Source organism: Prionailurus viverrinus, chromosome D3, assembly GCF_022837055.1.
Source record: "Prionailurus viverrinus isolate Anna chromosome D3, UM_Priviv_1.0, whole genome shotgun sequence".
Lineage (NCBI taxonomy): Eukaryota > Metazoa > Chordata > Mammalia > Carnivora > Felidae > Prionailurus > Prionailurus viverrinus.
Genome location: NC_062572.1, coordinates 27,138,466 through 27,163,369, shown reverse-complemented (window position 1 = coordinate 27,163,369; position 24,904 = coordinate 27,138,466). Strand labels below are relative to the sequence as shown.

The 24,904-nt window shown below is 52.2% G+C and overlaps 1 protein-coding gene across 1 annotated transcript in view; it reads left to right on the top strand.

Annotated features, from left to right (window-relative positions):
- SEZ6L (seizure related 6 homolog like) overlaps positions 1-24,904 on the top strand; it is a 182,559-nt gene that overhangs the window by 105,644 nt on the left and 52,011 nt on the right. Inside the window, exons 2-9 of the mRNA XM_047828293.1 lie at positions 6,540-7,253; positions 8,522-8,655; positions 10,942-11,134; positions 13,545-13,730; positions 18,190-18,355; positions 20,578-20,744; positions 21,151-21,345; positions 22,839-22,977. Coding sequence (XP_047684249.1) covers positions 6,540-7,253; positions 8,522-8,655; positions 10,942-11,134; positions 13,545-13,730; positions 18,190-18,355; positions 20,578-20,744; positions 21,151-21,345; positions 22,839-22,977 — 1,894 coding nt within the window. The remainder of the gene's footprint in view (positions 1-6,539; positions 7,254-8,521; positions 8,656-10,941; positions 11,135-13,544; positions 13,731-18,189; positions 18,356-20,577; positions 20,745-21,150; positions 21,346-22,838; positions 22,978-24,904) is intronic.

Genomic DNA, 24,904 nt, shown 5'->3' with positions numbered 1-24,904 from the left:
CAGGAATGGGAGGGGAGATCTTCTCAGTTGTGAGGCCGGTGTCAGTGGTCATGAATCACAGGCAATTTTGTCCCCATTGGTGGGACTTTTGGCAGTGTCTGAAATCATTTTTTTATTATTAATTTATTTTGCTTTATTTTTAGAGACAGAGTGTGTGAGTGGGGGAGAGGAGCAGAGTGGGGGAGAGAAAGAGAGAGAGAGAGAATCTCAAGCAGTCTCTATGCTCACAGAGGAGCCCAGCTCCGGGATCAACCCCATGACCCTGGGATCATGACCTGATCCAAAGTCAAGAGTCAGACGCTCAACCGACGAAGCCCCCCAGAACCCCTAGAATCATTTTTGATCATCACAACTCGGGGAGCTACTGGTTTATTGGGTGGGTGCAAGCCAGGGATGCTGTTCAATATCTTACCACGCGCAGGGCAACTCCTTGTCTCCCCCAGCAAAGAAAGACACAGCAGGTAAAGGACTAGCCAGCATTCTTCCGGGCAGCCCAGATGTTCCTGGTTTGTTTTCCACTTTGATGTGTTTGGGTGTGGTTTTTCAAGCCTCTAGTAGCCCTCTCTTCCTACTGCTATTAACATGCTATGTGACCCTGGGCAGGGACCTCAGTCCCTTCTCTGGGCAGTTTGTAAGCATGAATTCTAGGAGCCTTTGGGTGTCTAAGATGCGATATTTGGGTATTTAATTTTTTAGTTTTGTCCCTTTGGGGCAATATCTTTTTCTTTTACTTTTCTTTTTTCTTTTCTTTTCTTCCCTCCCTCCTTCCTTCCTTCCTTTCTTTAGAGAGAGAGGGAGGGAAACTGGGAGGGGCAGAAGGAGAAGGAGAGACAGAATCCCAAGCAAGCTCCACGCTGCCAGCACAGAGCCTGACGCTGGGGCTTGAACTTGCGAAACCGTGAGATGGTGACCTGAGTCGAAACCAAGAGTCAGGTGCTTAACCAGCGGAGCCACCCAGGAGCCCCAAATTTTAAATTTAATTTAAAAACGGGGCGCCTGGGTGGCTCCGTCAGTTAAGCATCCAACTTCGGGTCAGGTCATGATCTTGCGGTTTGTGAGTTCGAGCCCCGCGTTGGGCTCTGTGCTGACAGCTCAGAGCCTGGAGCCTGTTTCAGATTCTGTGTCTCCCTCTCTCCCTGCCCCTTCCCCACTTGTGCTCTGTCTCTCTCTGTCTCTCAAAAATGAATAAACGTTAAGAAATTTGGGGGCGCCTGGGTGGCTCAGTCAGTTGAGCGTCCGACTTCAGCTCGAGTCACGATCTCACGGACCGTGAGTTCGAGCCCCGCGTCAGGCTCTGGGCTGATGGCTCAGAGCCTGGAGCCTGTTTCAGATTCTGTGTCTCCCTCTCTCTCTGCCCCTCCCCCGTTCATGCTCTGTCTCTCTCTGTCTCAAAAATGAATAAAACGTTAAAAATAAAATTTAAGGGGCGCCTGGGTGGCGCAGTCGGTTAAGCGTCCGACTTCAGCCAGGTCATGATCTCGCGGTCCGGGAGTTCGAGCCCCGCGTCAGGCTCTGGGCTGATGGCTCAGAGCCTGGAGCCTGTTTCCGATTCTGTGTCTCCCTCTCTCTGCCCCTTCCCCGTTCATGCTCTGTCTCTCTCTGTCCCAAAAATAAATAAACGTTGAAAAAAAATTTTTTTTAAAAATTAAAAAAAAGAAATTTTAAAAACAATTAATTTAAAAACTAAAAACGGTGAAGTCTGGTAGGGTTTAAAGTAAAACAAAACAAAGCAAAAAAAAAAAACCCAGCTCTGCATTGCAGTTTGTTGTCGCTGGTCGTTCCGGGTGTTTCCACACACGCCATTGAATTTTACGTCTTGCTCTTTTCCCCACACATTAGAGCAGACGCGCTCCCCAGCTGTGGTTTCCTGTACCTCCCCCTCCATCACTTGGTGCCCACGCGTGGTGATAGGCTGTCGCTAGTCATTCCCGGGCGTCTAGCTTCCAAACCTTCAGCTGCAGAGCGCGCTGTGTGTTTTCGGCTTTAATGGGACGCTTCGTAGTCTAATCTTCCCATCTCCCCATCAAAGTTGGAGAGAGAGAGAGGGAGGGGGGCGCTCCCTCCCCATCTTCGGCGGAGGAACAAATGCTTCCTCGTCTTCGGCGTCCTTCGCTCTGTCTGGAGACAGGAGAGCGGCATCAGTATGTATTTAATTACAGCTCTGTCTCTTCTGTCGGACATCCGTCCTCGGTTACCCGCGTGTGTCTGTCTTCCTTGAGTGTGGGGACCATACCCTAGAGCGTTGACTCTCTCGTCCGATCAGCCAACAGAGAAAGCTGGCACCAGGGCTGTGGCTCATTAACCGATGGGCAGCATGGCAGTGGGGCATCGAATGCCCACGGTAGAGTAAGAATCCACCAGATGTGACTCGGCTGATTGAAGATCGTAAGTGCTCAGAGAAAGAAGAGTTGGTTTAATCCAGGGGTCATGGGGCGCCCGGGGAAAACCAGCCTAGTGGACCGCAAGTGAGGAAGTCTCTGGATCTCCAAGGCCCTGGAACCCCATTTTGACTCGCTCCTGCTGGGACCTGTTTTCACGTGTAACTCCCCTGGCCAGTGTCTCGGCCGAGAACAAGGCCTTCAGGCTGCATCCGTGGCAGACCACAGATACACAGTTGTCGGTCTCGAACGTGGCCTTGAGTTTAGAGCCCACCAGCAAGATCCCACCGTGTGAACTCTGAGAAGGAGGCAACAGTGGGGAAGGGAGGTGAATTTACCTGGTGGAGACGCAGCTCCCCTTGGCAGTGAGATTTTCAGTGGGAAAGAGCTGACTTGGCCCAGCCAGGCTTACTTCCTAAAATGCCTACTTATTGCGTGGTTAGCTCTACTCTTACCGTGGGGACTCCCAAGCTGGGTGCAGGGGCTGTGGGGAGGAAGCCAATTATGGACGTTCTCTTGTGTCCCCCTCTTCTCTTGTTGGCTCTGTTGGATCTAGACGGGCTGAGGTGGCCAGGGGAGGGCGCGGGCCTCCGAAAGAGTCACGACCTGCTGCCCAAACCCACAGCCCGGGTTCCTGGCACCTGAAACTTCCAGCACCTCGAAGGCAGAACTAACAAGGAAGGTGTAGAAAGTCAGGCGAGATCACAGGTTCCAGAAGGAGCTTTTCTGATACCTCTGATAAGAGTCACGGGAGGGGCTTTTCGATCCTTCACTTTCAAGCCCCGCCCCTGGAGATTCAGATGTCATGGGTCTGGCAGGGGATACTAGCAAATGCATACATATATATTTTTTTAATGTTTATTTTTGAGAGAGAGAGACAGAGCATGAGCAGAGGAGGGGCAGAGAGAGAGGGAGACACAGAATGGGAAGCAGGCTCCAGGCTCTGAGCTGTCGGCACAGAGCTGGACGTGGGGCTTGAACTCACAAACTGTGAGATCATGACCTGAGCCGAAGTTAGATGCTTAACCCACTGAGCTACCCAGGCGCCCCAACAAATGCATATTTTAACACGGAAAACATTGAGCGGTGAAGGCATCATTTGGGAGATTTGAAAAACACTCTAGCCCACCCAGCAGGGAGGCAAAAAACTGAAAGTTGGGGGGTGGCTCTTTGGAGGGGGAGGCCACTTCAAGCTGAGGAGAAGAGAATAACAATACCCCATAATTCTACTTTTAAAAATTTTTTAACTTTATTTACTTATTTTGAGAGAGAGAGCATAAGGGAGCAGGGGCAGAGAGAGGGAGAGAGAGAGAATCCCAAGCAGGGCTTGAACTCGCAAACCGTGAGATCGTGACCTGGGCACTTAACCAACTGAGCCACCCAGGTGCCCCGTCCTACCCCATAATTCCCAAGACAGCTGCTAGCATGGTCTTCGGCATCAGGAAAACCGAGGTTTGAAACCCGGCTTTGCCGTATGACCTTCCAAAGTTAACTTAGTATCACACAGCTCATCCGTACAAGAGGAATAATTTGTCCCCAGTGAGGTCGAGAAAGAATAAAATGAGGTAATGGGTCAAAAGCATGTAGCACATGCCTGGCACGTTCAGCACTCAACAAAGCAATCAAAAATAAAATGATATTGGGGCCTGGGTGGCTCCGTCAGCTAAGGCCCCGAGACTTCAGGGCCTAAGAGACTTCGGCTCAAGTCATGCTCTCATGGTTCATGAGTTTGAGCCCCACATGGGGCTCGCTGCTGTCAGGACAGAGCCCGCTTCAGATCCTCTGTCTCCCTCTCTCTCCACCCCTCCCCCATACTCTCTCTCTCTCTCTTTCAAAAATAAATAAATATTTAAAAATAAATAAATAATAAAATGTTATAAATTTCACTGTTATTACGGCCAAGGCACACCGATGGGCTTTGTGTCTTTTGTCACCACCTCTCCTTCTCCTCTCTCACCTCCCTCACTTATAATCGAGGGGACATTTTGTTGTGTGACGGGACTGGCAGAAACGAATACAGCCACGGGAGCCAAGAAAAGTCACAAGCCAGTGTCAGGATCGAAGCACTCACCCTGCCCTTTCTAGCAAGATTAGCAAAAGGCTCTAAGAATAATTGCCAATTACCTGATCATTCCCCAGATCAACAGAGTCAGGGCTGGGCGCCCTGACAAGTCTGACCTGGTCTGGTTGCCCATTTGACACAGACAGAGAAAATGGAAGAGACCACGAAAGCCACACAGTTATGCTAGGGAGCAGCGGCCAAGAGAGCAGCGCCCTCTGGAACCCCCCCCCCCCCACCTCGGGATGCAGCCACGCTCTGCACATGGAGCCACAGCTGACCCCCACCTTCCTCTCTTTTCGCCCCTTCACTTTTTTCCCATTGCGTCGTCTGCAGAGATGGTCGATACCAATCCAGTGATAAAAGCGACCTCGAACATGGAAAAGCACAGCTCTTGAGCCGACCCACGTCTGATCTAATCCTATGAGGCAGATGGGGAAGCTCTATCACCCAGAAGAGGCTTGAGTGGATTTGTCCAGGCTCGGGTAGCTAGGGACGGTTGAAGGCAGGATTCGAATCCAGGTCTAACTCGGAAGCCTCGATGCTTCCCACCTTTGGACCAGGAAACCTGCCTGGCCCCGAACGACCTTGATCTGCCCTCAGGTCACCCGCATACCCTGTCCTCCCGTCCCCAGGCCAGTTCCTGCCCCGAGACTGTGAGCCTGGGATGCACGCTGGCTGGTGATCAATGTTACACAACAGGGACATTTGTCGATGACAGTTGCAAACTGGCAGTCTATACAGATTGAGCCACAGCCGCTGACACCCTGAAAGCAAATGAGCCTTTCCAAAGGCTGTGCGGAAATACATTTAAATGACAATGCTTAAGGGCCCAGAGACTGTGGCTGAGGGAGTGTCTGGACAGCTATCAGTCCTGGGGCTCCTCTCCCCGGGTGTAACCCCTCTCTACCTTGAGATCATCATCATCGGTAATGTTCCGGCTGCTCTGGTTTCCTACCGAAGGGTGCCATCGGAGTGACAGCAGTAAGACAGTGGCAGCAGCTGGTACGTGCTAGGAGCCCACCGTGGGCGAGGCACCCATCCGTCCATGCGTACCTGTGTGCTTTACATGCATCAACCTACTGAACAATGACGGTCCTGGGGCACAGGAAGCCATCGCCCCATTTTACAGCTGGGGACACGGAGGCCCAGAGACGTTAGAGCCAGGCGCCAGCTTGCCATGGACAGAAGTAGGTCTCGGGTAAATGCGGTGGATTTCAGACCTGAATCTGACAAATGGCTGCCAGGGCCAGCCCCTGTTTAAAATTACCAAGTGGGTTTGCACTCAAGGCCAAAATAAATCACAGAAAGTTATCAGCAGGGTATACACTGCCCGCCACGGTCTGGCCCCGGCCACCCCATGTCTCCAGCTTCCTCTCTAGTCACCATCTGCACCCATCGTAGTCCTCTTTTGTGCCAGTCCTCCACGGTCTTCCTGCTCTGAACCTGTCTCATGATTCAAAATCTTCAACTCTTTCTGTGTCTCCCACAAGGTCAGTTTTTAATGATTTAGTGTAAAAAAAAAAAAAAAAAGTCCCCCCCCCCCCCGCCTCCTCAATCCAGTGCAATGTAGCCTTGAACCAGGGCACAGGACTTGGAGAAAAGAGTGTGGGTTTGTTACAACCCCCACTCATCCTTCATGGCACGTCCTTGTGCAGTGTACAAGCTGCCCACCTGTACATGGTGGTCCTGCCCCACAGACTGAGTTAGAGGCCTGTTCTCTCTGCCCTATTAGCATGCAAAGCTTTTGTCTTTCTAAGCATCTGTCACACCAAATGTGACCATTTCTCCTTTCCTGTTACCCCTCCCAGCACATTACACAACTAGTGTGTGAGACTCTTGCACCCCTGGTTTCTGTAACCCTAATGCTTAGCTCGGCCCTAAGTCTCCATTGTCAGCCAAAGGAAGAAAAGAAGGGAGCAGGAGAGAGAGGAAAGGAGAGGAAGGGAGAGTCAGGAGACAGGGAAGAAGGCAGCCCCCATATCTGTCGGGGGACTTGGCAAGCTCTGGGCCGCCACCTTAGGCCCGCAGCTCAGGAGGCGGAGGAGCCAACCCCCATCCCCGGCCCCAAGCTAACAGGCGTCTTTTCTCCTCTTCCCCAGATGTACCCCAGGAAGGAGACGCTGGCCCTTCCGGTGCTTCCCTTCTGCCCTCGGGAGCACTAGAGAGCAGCAGTCTGAGCAAAGAGAGCCGCGAAGAGAGAGTGACAACGGCCCCTCCGAATCCAGCGCAGTCAGGGGAAGATCTCAGCGAGCCGGGGCTGCAAGGGACAGCCCCCTCCGCCGCTCTGTCCACAGCGCTGCCCGAGGAGGCCGCCACCAAGCGCGCCCTCCCCTCCGGGAAGAGGCTGCCTTCTCTCAAGCAGGTGAACTCGGCCAGGAAGCAGCTGCGGCCCAAGGCCACCTCCGCGGCAGCCGTCCAGAGGGCTCTGTCCCAGCCCGCATCCTCCGGCCCGGGGCTCCTCGCCTCCGCCACGGAGAAGCCCCGCCCACCGGGGGACCCCGAGCCCGCAGCCTCCGAGGAGCCACTGTGGCTGGACCGGAAGGCAGGTGCGGACCCCACGACGCCCGCGCCCCTGCAGATCTCCCCCTTCACCTCGCGGCCCTACGTGGCCCACACGCTCCCCCAGAAGCCAGACCCTGGGGAGCCCTCCGTGCCTGATGACCCCCACGAGGCTCCCCCCGAGGACGCTAGTCCCATGACCTGGATGGACAAAGGTGAGAGCGAACTGACCGGCTCAGCCTCCGAGGAGAGCCAGGAGACCACGACGTCCACCATCATCACCACCACAGTCATCACGACTGAGCAGGCTCCAGGTAAGCAGCCCCCAGACGCTCCAGCCCTCCTGCGGCAGCCGGGAGGCACCCACTGGGTGCAGAGCAGGGGGGGTGGGGGAGGGAGGCGGGCCAGGGAGGTCCAGACCCCACCGTCAGTTGCCACCAATGGAGCCCTGACTGTGAGCTCGACCCTGTGGCTCAGAATTAATATCCCCATTTTAAAGACGAGACGACAGGGGCGCCTGGGTGGCTCCGTCGGTTGAGTGTCCAGCTCAGGTCACGATCTCGCGGTCTGTGGGTTCGAGCCCAGCGTCGGGCTCTGTGCTGATGTCTCGGAGCCCGGAGCCTGCTTCCGCTTCTGTGTCTCCCTCTCTCTCTCTGCCCCTCCCCCACTCATGCTCCGCCTCTCTCTGTCTCAAAAATAAACAAACATTGAAAGAAATTAAATTAACTAAAGATGAGACAACTGAGACGCAGAGACATCGAACAACCTGCCGGAGGCCACACCGCCAAAGAGCAGGATTCAAACTGTCTTCAGCGGGAACCGAATCTCTCCGCCTGCCCGGAAGGCCCCGGCGTTTTCAAAGTGCGTTCACTGTTCCACGTACTTCCGGGACCTGGTAAAATGCATTTCAACCTTCTGGTCTTACTTCTGTCCTCTGTTCTGCCTTCAAGCAGAGAAGTGGCAGTCCACATGGATCTTGGACAAGTGCACTGTGGCCTCCCTTTAAAGAAGTGTGAGCTCTGGGTTCGAATCCCGCTCTCTGTGTGAGCCTGGTGCAGGCGCTGCCCCACTCTGAGCTTTGGTGCAGGCGTCTCCAAAATGGGGATGAAGGGCGCCTGGGTGGCTCAGCTGGCTGGGCGGACGACTCTGGATCTCATGGTTCCTGGGATCGAGCCCCGCATCGGGCTCCGCGCTGACAGTGCAGAACCTGCTTGGGATTCTCTCGCTCGCTCTCCCCCTGCCCTTCCCCCACTCGCATGCACGCACCCATGCACGCACGGGCGTGTGCTCTCCCTTTCTCTCCCTTTTAAAAATAAATAAAATGGGGGTGAAATATCTGACTCTACAGGGGTGAATGGGGTCGGCCCTGTCCGCTGCTTAGAGGGGCGCCCCGCAGCACGCAGCAAGCAATCATCCTGTGTCAGCCACTGCTGTTTTTTTATCTTGTTGATTCTGGGACTGAAGGAGAATCACCAGCAGTGGGAGGAGTGGGGACGGGGGAATGTGGCTGTCCCAGAGCCCCGCTGTCACCCCGCGGCCACCTGAGCTGTCCTCGGTGTCCTGATTCAAGTCCTCCCTCCAGCTCCCTGCAGTGTGAGCTTCTCCGATCCTGAGGGGTACATCGACTCCAGTGACCACCCGCCACTGCCCCTCAGCAGCTTCCTGGAGTGTACCTACAACGTGATGGTCTACACTGGCTACGGTGTGGAGCTCCAGGTAAGCGCGGAAGGGCGCCCTGCTGTGCCTGCCCTTTCCAGCGGGCAAAGGCTTGGAGGGCCGTCTGAGCCAGACTTGCTGGGATCCCCCTAGCCCCTTTGGCCCCCTCGTTGCCCTAACCAGGGCATATTGAGCTGGGTTTTGTTGAATGAATAGGAGTTCCCAACGCAGTGCTCAGCTGGAATAGCTTGGCATACACGGAGGAGGGGCACATGTTGACTAATTGTGAGGCATTATACCCAGGAGAGTCCTCCTCTGCCCCTCTCGAACACCCACACACACACACACACACACACACACACACACACACACAGGGAAGCCCCGCCTGGGTCATGTGATTGGTAAAACGTTTGCCTAGAAACTAACAATGGAAAAGCAAAGTGACTTAGGGCTCAAACATCTGGGTGTAAGTCCCAGCTCTGCCAATGAAAAGCTGTGTGGCTTTGGGCAAGGGACTTTACGTCTCTGAGCCTCAGTCTCCCCATCAGTAAAATAGAGATGGTAACGCCACCGCTTCACAGATTTTCGGGGCGACAGAACCAGGACGGTGCTCGGTGCCCAGTGGGCAGTCAGCCAGAGCCTAGCACAGCGCACGTTACCTGTGATCCTCGCCCTAGTTCCTGGCCTTCCCCAAATGACGCCCCCCACCCCATCTTTAGAAGCCCCTTTTAAAAACTGGAACAAGGAGGGGTACCTGGGAGCGGGAACTGTCCAGTTCACTGCCCCCCAGGAGAGGAGGGGGGTGTGGTTGGGAAAGAAAGCTGGTCCCACGTGGTGGCAGACCCTTCCAGGCCAAAGTGGGAGGTCCTGACGTGTGCCTTTTTCTAACAGACAGTAAGGAGCCATTGAAAGTTTCGGAACTGGGTTGGCTGTGATCTAACCAGAACTTTACTTGAGGGAGGTTTTTCTGACTTGCATGGGAAGGACAGAAAGTAAGCCCCTCAGCAGCAGGACCTGTGGTCTTGGCCCCCAGAGCTTAGCAGAGTGTGTGGCATGCAGTAGGTAATTAATACATGTTCATGGACTTAAAATAAACCGGAGGATGGTTGCCGTCCATCTGAATCTGGTCCTCGGCGGACCCTCTCCTTTTATTCTGTGTCTAACGCTGGATTACCAGGCACAGGATGCCTTCACGGAGCACCTGCTGTATACCCATCACAGCTGTTTACCCCGAGGGATGCGATGGTGCAGCACCTGCCGTTAAGGAGTACGTTTTGTGGTTGAGACAGGCGCACTTAGAAGACATTAGGGTGCCATTTGAAGAGGTCTCTAGTGGGAATTTCTAGGGGATGTTGTTGAGTCACACTAGAGGGATGGGCCAGGCTCCCTGGCAGTCAGGGAAGGTCTCACAGAGAAGAGCAATTTTAGTGGGGATTTGGCGAATGAGTAGGAGTTCATCAAAGAGGGAACAAGAATAAGGTGTGTGATCTGAAAGGGACAGGGCTTGTGGGCGAGGCCTGCCCTGCTCAGCTGAGGGGCAGAGGGGTTGGGATCCCAGCGTAAAGGAGAGGCACAAAAATCCAGAGCGGGCACTGGGAGCTGACCAAAGACCGCACCTACCCCTACTCCCACTTGTACAATGTCTTTGTGCACAATTAAATTATCCCCCTTCTTTCTCTTCCAAGCCTGGAGAGCGGACTTGGAAAACCAAGTGTGCAGTTCTTTGTGCAAGTTCTGGAGTTAGAGCCATCATTTTATAGCATAGGAGAGCGGCCCTGAGAATGCCCTAGAAATGAGCCCCTCCCTCCGTCACTTACCAGTTGGTGCAGAAAGGGGAAGAATGAATTCGATCTACATAAGTATTTATCGAACACCTGCTCTGTGCTATGTTCCAGGCACTGGGGCCACTGAGCAAATGGGAAAAAAATGCCTGCCGTTGTGGGGAGCTTACATTCTGGTGGAATGCCTTATTCTGTCTCCCTGGAGATGGGGCTTCAGGCACAAGCTGATCAAGCCCTTGTCCTCCCCCTCCCACCGTCTCCAGGAGAACTTCCCTCAGCTGCCAGCCTGCAGCAACCTCTCTCTTGAGACTGATCCATGGAGCCTTCCAGATCTCTGCAGTGCCTCTGCCCTGCAGCTTGGGTTTACTCTGGTCCCTCAGCCTTTGGGGAGATTCGGGGGGCCTAGATGTTTCCAGGGGCCCCAAATGTTTCCAGGGCTGGGGCTTGGGGCCCGTCTGTCCCCTTGACTAGGGGCTGGCCGAGGGCTGCGGTGTTGGCATCAGCTGGGGTCGGTTGGGAGTGCTACATTGGTAGTGGGTTTCTCTCTGCCCCTGCCTGTGCCCAGGTGAAGAGTGTGAACCTGTCTGACGGGGAGCTGCTCTCTATCCGAGGGGTGGATGGTCCCACCCTGACTGTCCTAGCCAACCAGACTCTCCTGGTAGAGGGGCAGGTCATTCGAAGCCCCACCAACACCATCTCTGTCTACTTCCGGACCTTCCAGGACGACGTCTTCGGGAACTTCCAACTGCACTACCAGGGTAAGCTCACAGCAAGGCCGGTGGGGTGTAGCTGTTTGCCTCAGTTTCCCTGTGGAGCCAAGAATGCTCATGTGCCCGGGGTCCCTCTGGCAGTTCCGTAAAACCTCTGGACCCCCACTCAGGAGAAGCACAAAATAAAATAAATAAAAATACAAAATAAAAACAAGTAAAATAAAAGCCGTACAATTTAAAAAAAAAGACACCAGTCATCTTGAATTACAGTTGTCAAAATATTGTTTTAATCTGTGCTATCTTAATGTTCGTGCTTCTTTATTACCACATTAAATAATAATCCCCCTTGGCAGTTCTGATAATTACTGTGATTTCAAAGTACTGAGGCACATAAGAGATATGTCAAGATATCGATTATGATCTGAAAATACCCGCGATTTCTCTCGGTGACGAAGTCACAGGTTCCGCAAATACGTCAGTTTGTCGCCGCCGTTCGAGGTTGAAGGAAACACCACGGTTCGGTTCAAGGTTAATGAAAACAAGCAAAGCCACTTTGTTTCCCATTTAGGTTCCTGGCTCCTGCATGTATCTGATAAATGAACCCCACGCAAGTCGGTGGGCTTCTGGTAACCAGCCTCAACCCCCGGTGGGGAGTGCCGGGGGGGGGGGTGTCCTGCTGTCTCTTTTCTGTGACAATGTTGCTTTCTTTCCTTTTTGCCTGTTTCTGAGACTCCTCTCTTGCTTTCGGTTCACCTTGCTCTCCTCTCCCCCTTCCTGCCTCCTTCCTTCTCTTTCCTTCCCTCTCTCTTGCCTCTTTTATTTGTCTCCCTCCATTCTCCCTTGCTTCTGGTTCTCTCTCTCTCTCTCTCTCCCTATCCCATTCCCCCACGTCCTGAGCCCTGCCCATGACCTCCAATTACTTCCCTTAGCCAGAAGCTCCCACTGGGTAACTTCCCAGATATCCCCTCGGGAAAGTAGAGTCTGGATACTGGGCACCATCCACGGTGACGTCAGATGGACCAGACGTCTGGAGAAACGGTTCACTTTGAACTTTTCCCCTGGATGTTTCTGAAACAGGTGGATGGGTGTGCATGACCACGTTCCGGTGTTGAGGCTACGCGCTGTGGTCTTTGTTCATGACAGAATATGGGGAGAAAAACAGCTCATGGGGCCCTCGAGTTGGATGTGATCCCCTCAGAGGAGTTCTGGGACTGCGGATATCTTATGCAGCAGTGGTGGTCAGACCACAGTCCGGGGAGGGGCTGGGATGGGTTTCACACCCTCTTAGGAAATTCGAGGAGCTCAGCATGGCCACATAGAACCTTCTGCCGCTCCCAGCCAGACACTGGGTCAAGGAGGCTCTTCCTCAGAGTTTCCTGTTTAATCCATACGACCACCGTGAGGCAGGGACCGTTGTCAACTCCACTGGAAAGAGGAGGGGAGCCAAGTTCAGGTCACTGTGTCCCTTTCTCCAAGTCACGTAGTGCCTAAGTGATGGAGGAAGAACTTACACTCACACTGGTCTCCTCCAAAGCCCAACCCTGTACGTGGCCAGGACAGTTATTTTCTAAATTTTTTTTAACGTTTATTTATTTTTGGGACAGAGAGAGACAGAGCATGAACGGGGGAGGGGCAGAGAGAGAGGGAGACACAGAATCGGAAACAGGCTCCAGGCTCTGAGCCATCAGCCCAGAGCCTGACGCGGGGCTCGAACTCACGGACCACGAGATCGTGACCTGGCTGAAGTCGGATGCTTAACCGACTGCGCCACCCAGGCGCCCCTAATTTTTTTTTTTAACGTTTATTTATTTTTGGGACAGAGAGAGACAGAGCATGAACGGGGGAGGGACAGAGAGAGAGGGAGACACAGAATCCGAAACAGGCTCCAGGCTCCGAGCCATCAGCCCAGAGCCCGATGCAGGGCTCGAACTCCCGGACCGCGAGATCGTGACCTGGGCTGAAGTCAGACGCTTAACCGACTGAGCCACCCAGGCGCCCCGAGGACAGTTATTTTCAAGCTGTCGTACCCTTCGGCATTTCCTGAGGGGCGGCTCGTTTTAGTTCGGGTCCAGGACTCTGCATGTTTAACAAACGCCGAAGATGTTCATACTGGCAGGACTACCCTACCTGGCTCATTCTGCCCCTGCTCTGCCCAAGCAGGTGGCCATTCTGTGTCCACGTGGAGAGGGGCTCAGATGACGTGGGAACTCATTTTTCACCCCAAACCTGTGATCTCGGTGGGGGTGGCGGGGGGGGGGCGGGGGGCATGGTGGGGACCTTGCAGCCTAGAAAAAGTGCCAGTCTGGCAGTCTCCGCATCCACGGGAGTCACAAAAACACCCCCCCCCCCGGGGCCTCATCTTTTCTCCTCAGCTCAAACTGGCTCCCGGGAGGTGGGTCACATGCATCATCTCTCCCCGCTCTGAGATTTGAGTGTCTGCCTTTGCATTTCTTTGCAGCCTTCATGCTGAGCTGCAGTTTTCCTCGCCGGCCCGACTATGGGGATGTCACAGTGATGGACCTGCATTCGGGTGGGGTGGCCCACTTCCACTGCCACCTGGGTTACGAGCTCCAGGGGGCCAAGACGCTGACTTGCATTAACGCCTCCAAGCCCCACTGGAGCAGCCAGGAGCCCATCTGTTCAGGTACACTCCAGCCTCGGCGGCCTAGACACCAATAGTCCACTCAGAGGAGAGGCCAACCCCAGGGCATTAGACCGACCTCAGGGATAGGCGCTCAGCCCCGGGCAAAGAGGCTGCTCCCAGCACAGACGACCGATGCCATTCAAATCTTTAGTTCGTAGGGGAGAAAAGTCACAGAACCTAAAACTCACCATTAGTGACGTTTAGCACACCTACAGCGTCACGCCACGGTTACCACTGTGTAGTTCCAGATCGCCTTCAACAGCCCCAAAGGAAACCTCGTAGCCATTTGGACTCACTTTCCATTTTCCCCTCCCCCTTCCGCCCTTGGCATCCACCATCATACTTTCTGTTATCTGCGGATCTGCTTATACTGGACATTCTGTGTAAGTGGGGTCACCCGGCATATGTGGTCTTTGGCAGCTGGCTTCGGGATCATGTTTTCAAGGTTCACCCACGCCACAGCCTGGGGAGCACTTGATTCTTTTCTGTGGCTGTGTAATATGCCATCGTGTGGCTGTGCCCCCGTTTTATGTGTTTATTCTCTGGTGGACACCCGAGTCTTTCCCACTTTTTGGCAGTTATGAATAATGCTTCTGTGAGCATCTGTGTGCAAGTTTCTATGTACAAGTTTTTGTACAAGTTTATTTTCTTTATTTTAAAAGGTTTCTCTATTTTTTTATGTCCGCATTTCCTTTTATTCTTTTTTTAACTCGTTTTATTTTTTATTTTTTTTTAATTTGCATCCAAATTAGTTAGCATATAGTGCAACAATGATTTCAGGAGTAGATTCCTTAGTGCCCCTTACGCATTTACTTTTGAGAGCGAGAGAAAGAGAGAGAGAGAGCAGAGGAGGGGCAGAGAGAGAGAATCCCAAGCAGCCTCTGCACAGTCAGCACAGGGCCCGACACAGGGCTTGAACTCATGAACCGCGAGATCATGTCCTGGGTCAGACGCTTAACTGACGGAGCCACCCAGGTGCCCCGGAGGACGTGTGTTTTCATTTCTCTTGGGTCGATACCCAGGAGTGGCATCACTGGGTCATATGGTAATTCTGTGTTTAACTTTTTAAAGAGTTGTCAAGCTATTTTCCACAGAGGCTGCAGCGTTTGACCTTCCCACCAGCTGCGTCAAGTACCAATTTCTGCACGTCCTCACCAGTTCTTATTATTGTGCACATTTTCTTTTTATGCCTTTAGCCATCCGGGTGCATGTGAAGCTCTCTCTCGTGGTGGTTTTGATCTTCATTTCCCTGATGGCTAATCATATTGAGCAGCTTTTCCAATGTGCTTCTTGGCCTTTTGTAGATCTTCTCTTTTTTCAATGTTTATATATATTTATTTATTTATTTTGAGAGACAAAGAGAGAGACAAAGAGAGAGAGAATGAGCAGGGCTCGATCCCACCACCCTGGGATCATGACCTGAGCCAAAATCAAGAGTCAGAGCTCAGGGGCGCCTGGGTGGCGCAGTCGGTTAAGCGTCCGACTTCAGCCAGGTCATGATCTCGCGGTCTGGGAGTTCGAGCCCCACGTCAGGCTCTGGGCTGATGGCTCAGAGCCTGGAGCCTGTTTCCGATTCTGTGTCTCCCTCTCTCTCTGCCCCTCCCCCGTTCATGCTCTGTCTCTCTCTGTCCCAAAAATAAATAAACGTTGAAAAAAAAATTTAAAAAAAAAAAAAAAGAGTCAGAGCTCAAACGACAGAGCCACCCAGGCGCCCCCCTTTGTAGATCGTCTAAGCGAAGTATCTATTCAGGTCCTTTGCCCATTGTTTTTTAAAATTTTGTTACTTGTCTTTTTATTGTTGAGTCGTAACAGTACTTTGTATATTCTGGATATTAGATCCTTATCGGGTATATGATGTGCAAACATCTTCTCCTGCTCTGTGGGTTGTTTGTCACTTCTTGATAGTGTCCTTTGATGCAGAAAACCTTTTCATTTTGACAAAGTGTCAAAAACATGATCAATTTTTCTTTTGTCCCTGTGCTTCTGGTGTGCCTGCAGCCACATTTTGAACCCAGTCGATAGATACTGAGAAACTGCCAGGGATGCTGTAAATGTTCACAGCAACCTTGCATGATGAGAGCCATTACCTTCATTTTACAGATGAGAAAACAGAGGCTCACGGAGGTGAAGTCACTCACCCAAAGCCACCCGACAGAAATTGAAATGAGTCCAGAACCCTTCTCTCCTGAGCTGTGTTTCTCAAAGTGTGGTCTACAGACCAGCAAGATTATTGCAGATGCATAATCCTGGGCCCCCTATGAGACTACTGGATCATAATCTACATTTTAACATGCCCTTGTGTGATTCGTGTGCACATGATAGACTGACAAGCACTGGGCTATGCCACACTGCCCCTGCACCCGTGGTCATAGGCTTGACCATCCTCAACTGTCAAGAGAGCAAAACTCTGTCAGATTCTCAAAAGTTACGATGGTGGTCAGGACAGTATAGGTTGCCCATAAGAACTGAGCACCCAGAGCACGAACCATGTACAAAGAGAATCCTGGGAATAATAATAAATTATTCCCTCTCTCCAGGCATTCAGAGTCCATGGAATCCAAAAAGCAAATGAGACCTGATGACAAATTCTGAGCTTTGATTGTTGCAATATTGTTCCCCCAAGGCCCTTCAGAATTTCTCCTCTCTTCTCTTCTTTTTAACAGAGGGAAAAAAAATCCAAACCATAGGGCCATTGCCCTCAGTGCGTCTCTCGCGTTAATTTTTATCTATGTGTGAAATCAGAGAGGAATTAAGCCTCATTTTGTGCTAAGAAAGATGGATGGGGAGCCACGGCTGGGAAATTGAAGGCAAACAGAGCCATCAGTTGGCTTAATAAGGCAAGGAACGGGAGCAGAGAGGCAGCAGATGAGCGGCAGCTTGGGGAGGACAGATGGCCGGTGCCCCCACCAGGGACAGTTTTCTCCATCTCTCCAGCCCCTGAGCCATAGGACAATAGAACTGGCTACATTTTGAGTACCTACTCTGTGCCAGGCATGGCGCCAAGACCCGTATTATGCATCGGTTCACCGATTTCTCACCCCAGTCCTGGAAGCAGGCTGGAATTCTTATCACCATTTTATAGTGAACTCAAGGTTCAGAACTCTCTAGATCCACAGCAGGTAAGTGGCACAGGCAGGGTTTCAACCTCCGCTTTAGGACAGAAGGACAGGCGAAAGACAGACAGACACACACACACACACACACACACACACACACACACACGCACGCACCTCTGTCCGTGGTGCTGAAACAAGGAGTGGGTGCTTCTTGGCAATGTCTTTGCTGTAAATCCGCAGAATCCAGAGCACAGGAGAAAGTGATCTACCTTTTTTCTCCCGCTGCAAGCCCTTATTAGTCATGCAGTCACTCAACAAACCCTTAATGAGACCCAAGTATCTCCTAAAAATAAGACTCAGACTATTTCCTTGCATTCATGCATCTCCCTCTGGTGCACAAATCACTTTTTAAATATTTCTTTATTAGATTTTTATGATAAAAGTAATATATGTTGTGGTTTTAAAAAAAAAGTCAAGAAATCCAAGTGTCAAGATAGAAGCAAATCACTTTTATATTTATGGTCTCAATAGATTTTTGCAAATAGCTCATTGAAACAGGTATGGAAGACCATTTTGTAACTTGTTTTTTTCCCCACTGAAAATTTCGAGTGCATTTTTCCATATTCTCAAGCATTCTTTAAGGGTATGATTTTTAATAACGTGTGAATGGGATGCATTTATTTCCCCAAATGGCTGTGAGTGGACATGCGTGTTATTTCTCGTTTTTCGCTCTTAGAAACACTTCAGCAGTGAACACCTTTATTCATAAATCTTGGGGGAAATCTCTCAATCTCCTTTTTAGCACAAACTCCCAGAACTTTAATGAGTCGGCCAGTTTGGGAACATACTTTCTGAATTTTTCTCCAAATTGCTCTCCTGAAAGGTCGGAGTCATTTGCATCCTAACCAGTGATGAGGGAGAGGGCCCATTTCCCACCACCTGTCCCATCGGTGAGCGATGGCCACTTTTTATCTTGCCCAATCAGGCAGATGGAAACAGAATATAATCTAGAATTGCCTTTCTTTTATTGTGGGTGAGGCTGCATTTTTAGTGCCTACTAAATACTAAAAGTACATTTCTTCCTTTGTGAATGGCCTGTTTGTGTCCTTGTTACCGTCCTCTCAGAAAGAATCAGGGCACAGCCAGTGCCATGGAGGAACCCTTAAATCACAGTTGGTCCCTGTCATGGAACACCAAGGGGGTGTTTCCAGTCGTGAAATGAGGTCTCCTATCAAACTGGATGAACCTTGTCCAAGGGGAGAGGACTTTTACAGTGTGTCCCTCTTCCCATCCCATTTCCTCCTGCTAAGGGCTAGGGGTGGGGAGATCTCTCTCTCTCTCTCTCTCTCTCTCTCTCTCTCTAATTTCCTCTCATGACCACCCACCCCATTCTCTGCCCCCAGCCCCTTGCGGAGGGGCTGTGCACAACGCCACCATTGGCCGCGTCCTCTCCCCAAGTTACCCTGGAAACGCCAACGGGAGCCAGCTCTGCGTGTGGACAATCAAAGCTCCAGAGGGCCAGAAGCTGCATCTGCATTTTGAGAGACTGTCGTTGCATGAGAAGGACAGGTGAGCCTCTGAGGGTTCCCAGCCTCACTCCTTCCCAGAGTGTCGGAATGTGACTAAGGATCTGGAGTCTTGCAATGGCTTCTGGAGGTTGAGAAAGGAAAGCCTGGGGAGGCTGGCAAGGATGTTAGACACCATCGGCTTCAGTCTCCTTTCACAGGTCGGGAAACTCGGGCATGGAGAGGGAAAGGGACTCGCCCCAGGTCATACAGCAGGGAAGGGGAAGAAGCAGGAACGGAATCCAGATCCCCCATGCTGCACTGACCCAGTCTGTCTCCTGCATGTCCCTTTTTGCAGTTAACAAAGAGGGAGTATTCACTGAGCACCTGCTCTGTGCCCAGTCACATACTAGGCTCTATGGAGAACAGGAGAGAAGTAGCAAAACTTGGTTTCCGATTGGATAGGAAATTGACGTGGAAAAACTGTGCTTGTACACGTGAAGGAATTTGGGAGAAGTTTCAGGGCAGTATCTAAGCAAGAGCAGGTCTGTAGACTCTAAGTGATATGCATAGGATCCGGAATCTTAGAACTTTAATGTTCTATGGTTTTATGTTAGAATATTCTTTTTTACTTTAACTTTTTTAACATTTTTATTTATTATTGAGAGAGAGCATGAGCATGGGAGGGGCAGAGAGAGGGGGAGACACAGAATTCGAAGCAGGCTTCAGGCTCTGAGACATCAGCCCAGAGCCCGACGCGGGGCTCAAACCCACAAACCGCGAGATTATGACCTGAGCTGAAGTCAGACGCTTTACCGACTGAGCCACCCAGGCGCCCCTAGAGTATTCTTGAATGTTCCAGAAAACGAGGACCAGAGCTGCTTAGACTTGCTGTCTTAGGTCGTGTTCCCTTGGAAACAGACATGGAGACAAGGATGTTAGGGAAAGTAGCTCATTTAGGAGCTAATCTTGGAAAGCACTGGCAGAGGCATAGGGCAGCGGGCAGGACAGAAAAGGAGTCAACACGGTGCGTGTTAATGAGCAGGTGCCTCTGCAGGGGCCATGGGGGTTCTATCTGCTGGGGGCCTCTGCAAAACCGTGTGGAGACTGGTCCTTTCGGAAAGGCGAGGGAGCTGAGGTACTGACCCACCACCACCCCCCCCGCCAGCTATCACTGCATGAGGGATGCTTCTGGACACTCTAACTCCCCAGCGTTGCCAACCCCCCTTTGAGCTGGTTGAGCTGACAGATTCTCAGAGATCTGGGGCAGGAAGCCAGCCCCCTCCTCTAATCCCAAACACAGTGGACATGAGGCAAAGTGAGCAAATTGTCGCTTCGACATTCATGCATTTTGGTAACATTAGAAATTCGTCTGGGCGACATAAAGTAAACCTTTTTTATGAGTCACAGTAAAAAAAACAACTCAAAAGATTTAAAATGCCTCTTTATGACTCTATAAAAGAAATTGATCTAATTTGTATACTATTTCCCTCCTTATTTTTGCATAATTTCTTTAAAAATACCAGGACTAGCAAGGAGCCGAGTGTCAAATGACCTTAATAACAGCAAAAATGAATGCCAGCATTTTGCCTAACATGTTTTATTTTTCAGGGCACTCGATCCTGTCATATTCTCAATGCTCACCTGTAAGATAGGTGGGAGAGACGTTACGATCCCTCCCTTCCCAACTGTGGAAACTGAGGCCCAAGATGTGCTGAGACTTATGTCAACCCAATCGCTGGGGAGTTGGGAAGTGAGAATCAGGAATTATAAATCAGTTGATTTATAATCAAATGCTTATAAATTTGACCCGTGTGCCTGCTTTGTCCTCGGCATGTTATGCACAAGGCCTCTAATGTCCACACTCTGAGGTAGGCTCAGAGTGTGAAGTAGGCACCCATTTTTCAGATGAAGAAACAGAGGCTCGGGGCTGGGAAGTGTCCCTGTCCAAAGTCACACGGCTCAGAAGTTACAGAGTTGAGACTCTGGTTGTCTGACTACCACTCTTTCAGTGCATTAATCTCTACTCCTCAATTAGTCATAATAATTGGTATCAGTTAATTAGTCTGGTTCATAACATCACACACAGCACTTTCCCTATAACCTCAGCATCCACCCGTGAGTCTAGAATAAGCATCCTACAGAAAAGGAAGCAGGTTCCCTAAGGCAGAGCAGCTCGACCAGGCAAGTCAGGGGCAGAGTCGGGATCTGGGTCTGGGAGCGAGGCACACGCCTCCCACTGCTGCTGTGGGTCAGTGATCTTCCCGTCCTTCCCCCTGCTGTCAGGATGATGGTCTACAGTGGCTTGATCAACAAGTCAGCTCTTCTCTATGACTCCCTCCAAACCGAGAGCGTCCCCTTTGAGGGTCTGCTGAGTGAGGGCAACAGCATCCGCATTGAGTTCACGTCCGACCAGGCACGGGCAGCCTCAGCCTTCAACATCCGGTTCGAGGGTGAGAGTCCCCGGGGGGCCTCCCCCATCCCGGGTGATGGTGTGTGAGTGGAGGAAGTGTGGCAGAGCTGGGCTGGGTCCTGGGAGCTAGAAATCTGACCTGCTAAGGCTGAGGGCGACCCAGAGGCCAGACTGCCCTTTTGACTTTCAAGGGCAGAGTCTGCAGGGTTGAGAGGGCAGAAGTTTGTATTCCCATTTTAGAGATGAAAATAGTGAGGTCGCCAAAAGAGAAGTGAATGCTCCAAGGCAGGTCAGCAGGTCAGCTGGAATCGCAAAGTGGGGTCCGGTGCCCATTTTCCTTGGAGCTTGTCTAAACAGCAGGAGGGGACCCATCTTCTGAGATCCAGCTCTCCGGGGAGCCGCTGCCTCATCTGAGCTGCTGCCCCTCTTTTGTATCCCCACCCCAGCCTTTGAGAAAGGCCACTGTTATGAGCCCTACATTCAGAATGGGAATTTCACCACATCCGACCCGACCTATAACATCGGCACCATTGTGGAGTTCACCTGCGATCCCGGCCACTCGCTGGAGCAGGGTCCGGCCATTATCGAGTGCATCAACGTGCGGGACCCGTACTGGAACGACACAGAGCCCCTATGCAGAGGTGAGTGGCCCCACCGTCCTCCTCCCAGGGTGCCTTAGGGACCTGGACCCCCTCAGATGAAAAGGTCAAGGCCCCGGTTTAGAAGTATGTCACCAACTTACATACCAATTTCGCATTAGAACCCTTTCCGGGGCTCACCATCCTTTGGGTCAAATTTGCTACTGGTCCCTGAGAAAATTCCAAGCTTGATAAATTTTTAAAGGTGCCCCTTCCTACAAGCACAGACCCCATAGTGCATAGCTCAGTGAAAAGATCTCTGCGTGGATTTCAGCTCCTCTGTACCCGCTTGCTATGTACTTTTGTGCAGTGCACAACCCACCCAACCACACACGGCAGCCCTGAGTTCAATTAATAATAATGATGCTATTGATAATAGTTGCCAAGGGCTGCATTTTCTCATTTAATCCTCACTACAATCCTGTGAGGCACATAATATTGACCCCATTTACAGCTGAGGAACCCAAAGCCATGAGGAACCAGACCGTTCCTAAGAACAGACTGAGGGTAACTTGTAGAGGTAGAAAAGGCACTTGGGTCTCCTTTTTTCTCAGAGACCTGTGCTCTGAGCCCCTCTGGACGGTGTTGGCTGGGTCGAACCCTCCTCTCCACGAGCCCCCGGGGCTCTGCCCTGCCTCTTTCCCCACACGCCAGGCCGCGGAGCCACCTCAAGCCTGGATGCATGTGCAGCATGTGGTGGAAGGAAGAGAGCCCTTGCTCCTGGCAGCCGCCGCCTGGATGGCGGTTGGCGTGAAGTCACAGCTTCGTCGTGGTGAGGGATTGATCCCTGTATTAAATGTGCTGGTTTAACAGAGCGGAATTTATTGGTGGTTTGGCCTCTGCCACGTTGAGAACTTTCCAAAGCGGTAAACAGAGTGGAATTTAAAGAGCCAGGCGCCAGGCACGGCCACACCTCTCCTTCCAGCTCAGAACCAGGCTCTTCGGCAGTAACACTAAGAATTACTGAGCTCTCACCTTGCGCCAGGGGCTGTGCTGCATTCGCCCCCATGAGCTCAATCAGTTAAGCTTCAGGATAAGCCGACGGAGTCAGGGCTGGCCTTCCTGCAGCTGTGCGGAGGAAGGGACCTGAGACTCCAAAACGGCGCATGCCTGGTCACGGAGTCTGTTGGGGGCAGAGATTCGAACCCAGGTCCACCTGAATGGAATGAGGCATCCGTTAGCCACTACTCACTCTGCACAAGAATAGGGCTGTTGGGGATTCTCCAGAACGGGGAGCTCTGTCCTTGATCCTGAGAGAGCCATAGGGCCCGTAGCCCCTACCCTACTAACCCTCAGCGGAAGGAGGCAGGCAGCCGGCCCCAACTTAATCATCCCGCACACGCGCACAGACCGCCTGAGGCTCAGGCGCCTGTTCACGGTGCACAGCGAGCCGTGACTGTCGGGCTCCAGAGCCCATGCGCTTAACCGCTATGATCTTGGCTTCCTTGTGAACCAAGCGTGTCTGTCTCTTGTCTGTCCGTCTCTGTCCCTTACAGCTACGTGTGGCGGGGAGCTCTCTGCCGTGGCCGGGGTGGTGCTGTCCCCGAACTGGCCAGAGCCGTACGTGGAAGGTGAAGATTGTATCTGGAAGATTCACGTGGGGGAAGAGAAACGGATCTTCTTAGATATCCAGTTGTGAGTGTTTATGATGGGGGACCAACTGCCCCTGCTTTGTTCTTTCAGCCATTGCTAGTGAAGCAGCTACTATGTGTCAGGGGCCGTGCAAAGAACTGGGGTCCCAGTGGCAGGAGAAACAACATCATAAACACACAGAGTCCCTAGCCTCCAGACACCAGGTCTACTAAGGAAGCAGGCATGAAATGGGGCAATGCACCAATAATCACATCCCGTAACTTTGGTGAGCGATGTTCTAGGTGGGGATTTGATATAAAGGGAGAGGTCAGAAAAGCCTTCCCTGAGGATCTGATCTGATACTAAAGCTCAGAACTAACGGACGAGCTGGAATACATGTATCTGAAAGGGACAGAACAGGCAAAGGCCCTGTGGCAAGAAAAAGCCTGTGAACTGCCTGCGTAGTCAGGAGGAGGGGGGAGGTTTAACAGGTACTCTGCCTACGGTAGCAGTTCATTTTCTTCACCTGTCTCTCTCAACTAGAACGGAAGGTCCTCGTAGTGAGGGCTTGCTCTCATTTAGCTCTGCTCCGGGGTCTAGCACCGAGCCTGACACATAGTGAGGCACGCAGGAGATCACTGCTGAGTGAAGAAACACTGTAATGAATGGAGAGTTACCTGGCTGTGCGGCTGTTGGCTGTACTCCATGGGGGCGCCTAGTAGAGGCTCCATCTAGAGCTTGCCCCCTCCTCAACTCCCCAGGGCTGGGGAGAAGCAGACAGAGACAGATGGTGGTGTTTGGAGAAGCAGAAGAAGGGGCTGCCCGGCAGGCCCAGACACCGTGGCTTGGACAGTGGAGAGCAGGGCAGGGAGTGCCAAGCTCTGAAGAGGCTTTCTGGAGGCAGCCTGGGCCTCAGGGGGTCAGCGCTCCCCTCAAGCCTGAAGCCAGAACCCAGTCGGCTGGGAAGCATGACTCAGGGCCTGCCGTGCCGTGCAGAGGAGGCTGGCAAGGGGGAAGTCGTTTGCAAAATTATGAGTGACCGTCTTTTGAAGCTGTCCCTCAGAGGCTGCCCCAGAACCTTCTATCCCAGTTGAATCAAAGAGGCACAGACCTCGCACAGGTGCCCCTTGCGGACTTCGGGCCAGGCCAGCCTGGGTCAGAATCCCATCCCCTTCGCTCCCCCGTGGTTTGACCTCAGGCTTCTCCCTGGCTTTGGCGCTTCTCGTCTGTTTCGAGGGCCTTGGAGCATCGGTGTCCCGCAGCTGCCGGAGGCAGCTTGTGAACATCCCTCGCCCATCCTTGCTGTCTCTCCCTCCTGTTCCCACCTCCCTGACTTCCAGAGTCTGGTGTAAGTGCTCATTCACACAAGACCTCGTTCTCGAGGGTCTGCCATGAGCCAGGCCCCGTTGTAGGCTCCAGAAAGGCTCTGACCGTTGCCCCTTGGGCAGTCAAGTTTATATTGGAGAAGAGCAGGTTGGATTGTCTCTATTAACTCTGGGCGGGAGTGGGGACATACGTGCGCGCCTGCCGTGTACGAGCCGTGGATATTGGGAAGGGGTTGGTTGTGGAGGGGCGCCCGGGTGGCTCGGTCGGTTGAGCGTCTGTCTCTTGATTTCGGCTCAGGTCATGATCTCACGGTTTGTGAGTTCGAGCCCCACGTCGAGCTCTGTGCTGGGAGCCTGCCTGGGATTCTTTCTCTCCGTCTTTCTCTGCCCTTCCCCCATTTGAGGTCTCTGTCTCTCAAAATTAAAAAAAAAAAAAGAAACATTGGGGCACCTGGGTGGCTCAGTTGGTTGAGTGTCCGACTTCAGCTCAGGTCATGGTCTCACAGTTCGTGAGTTCGAGCCCCGTGTCAGGCTCTGTGCTAACAAATAGCTCAGAGCCTGGAGCCTGCTTTGGATTCTGTATCTCTCTCTCTCTCCCCCCCCCTCCCCTGCTCATGCTCTGCCTCTCTCTGTCTCTCAAAAATAAATGCTAAAAAAATTTTTTT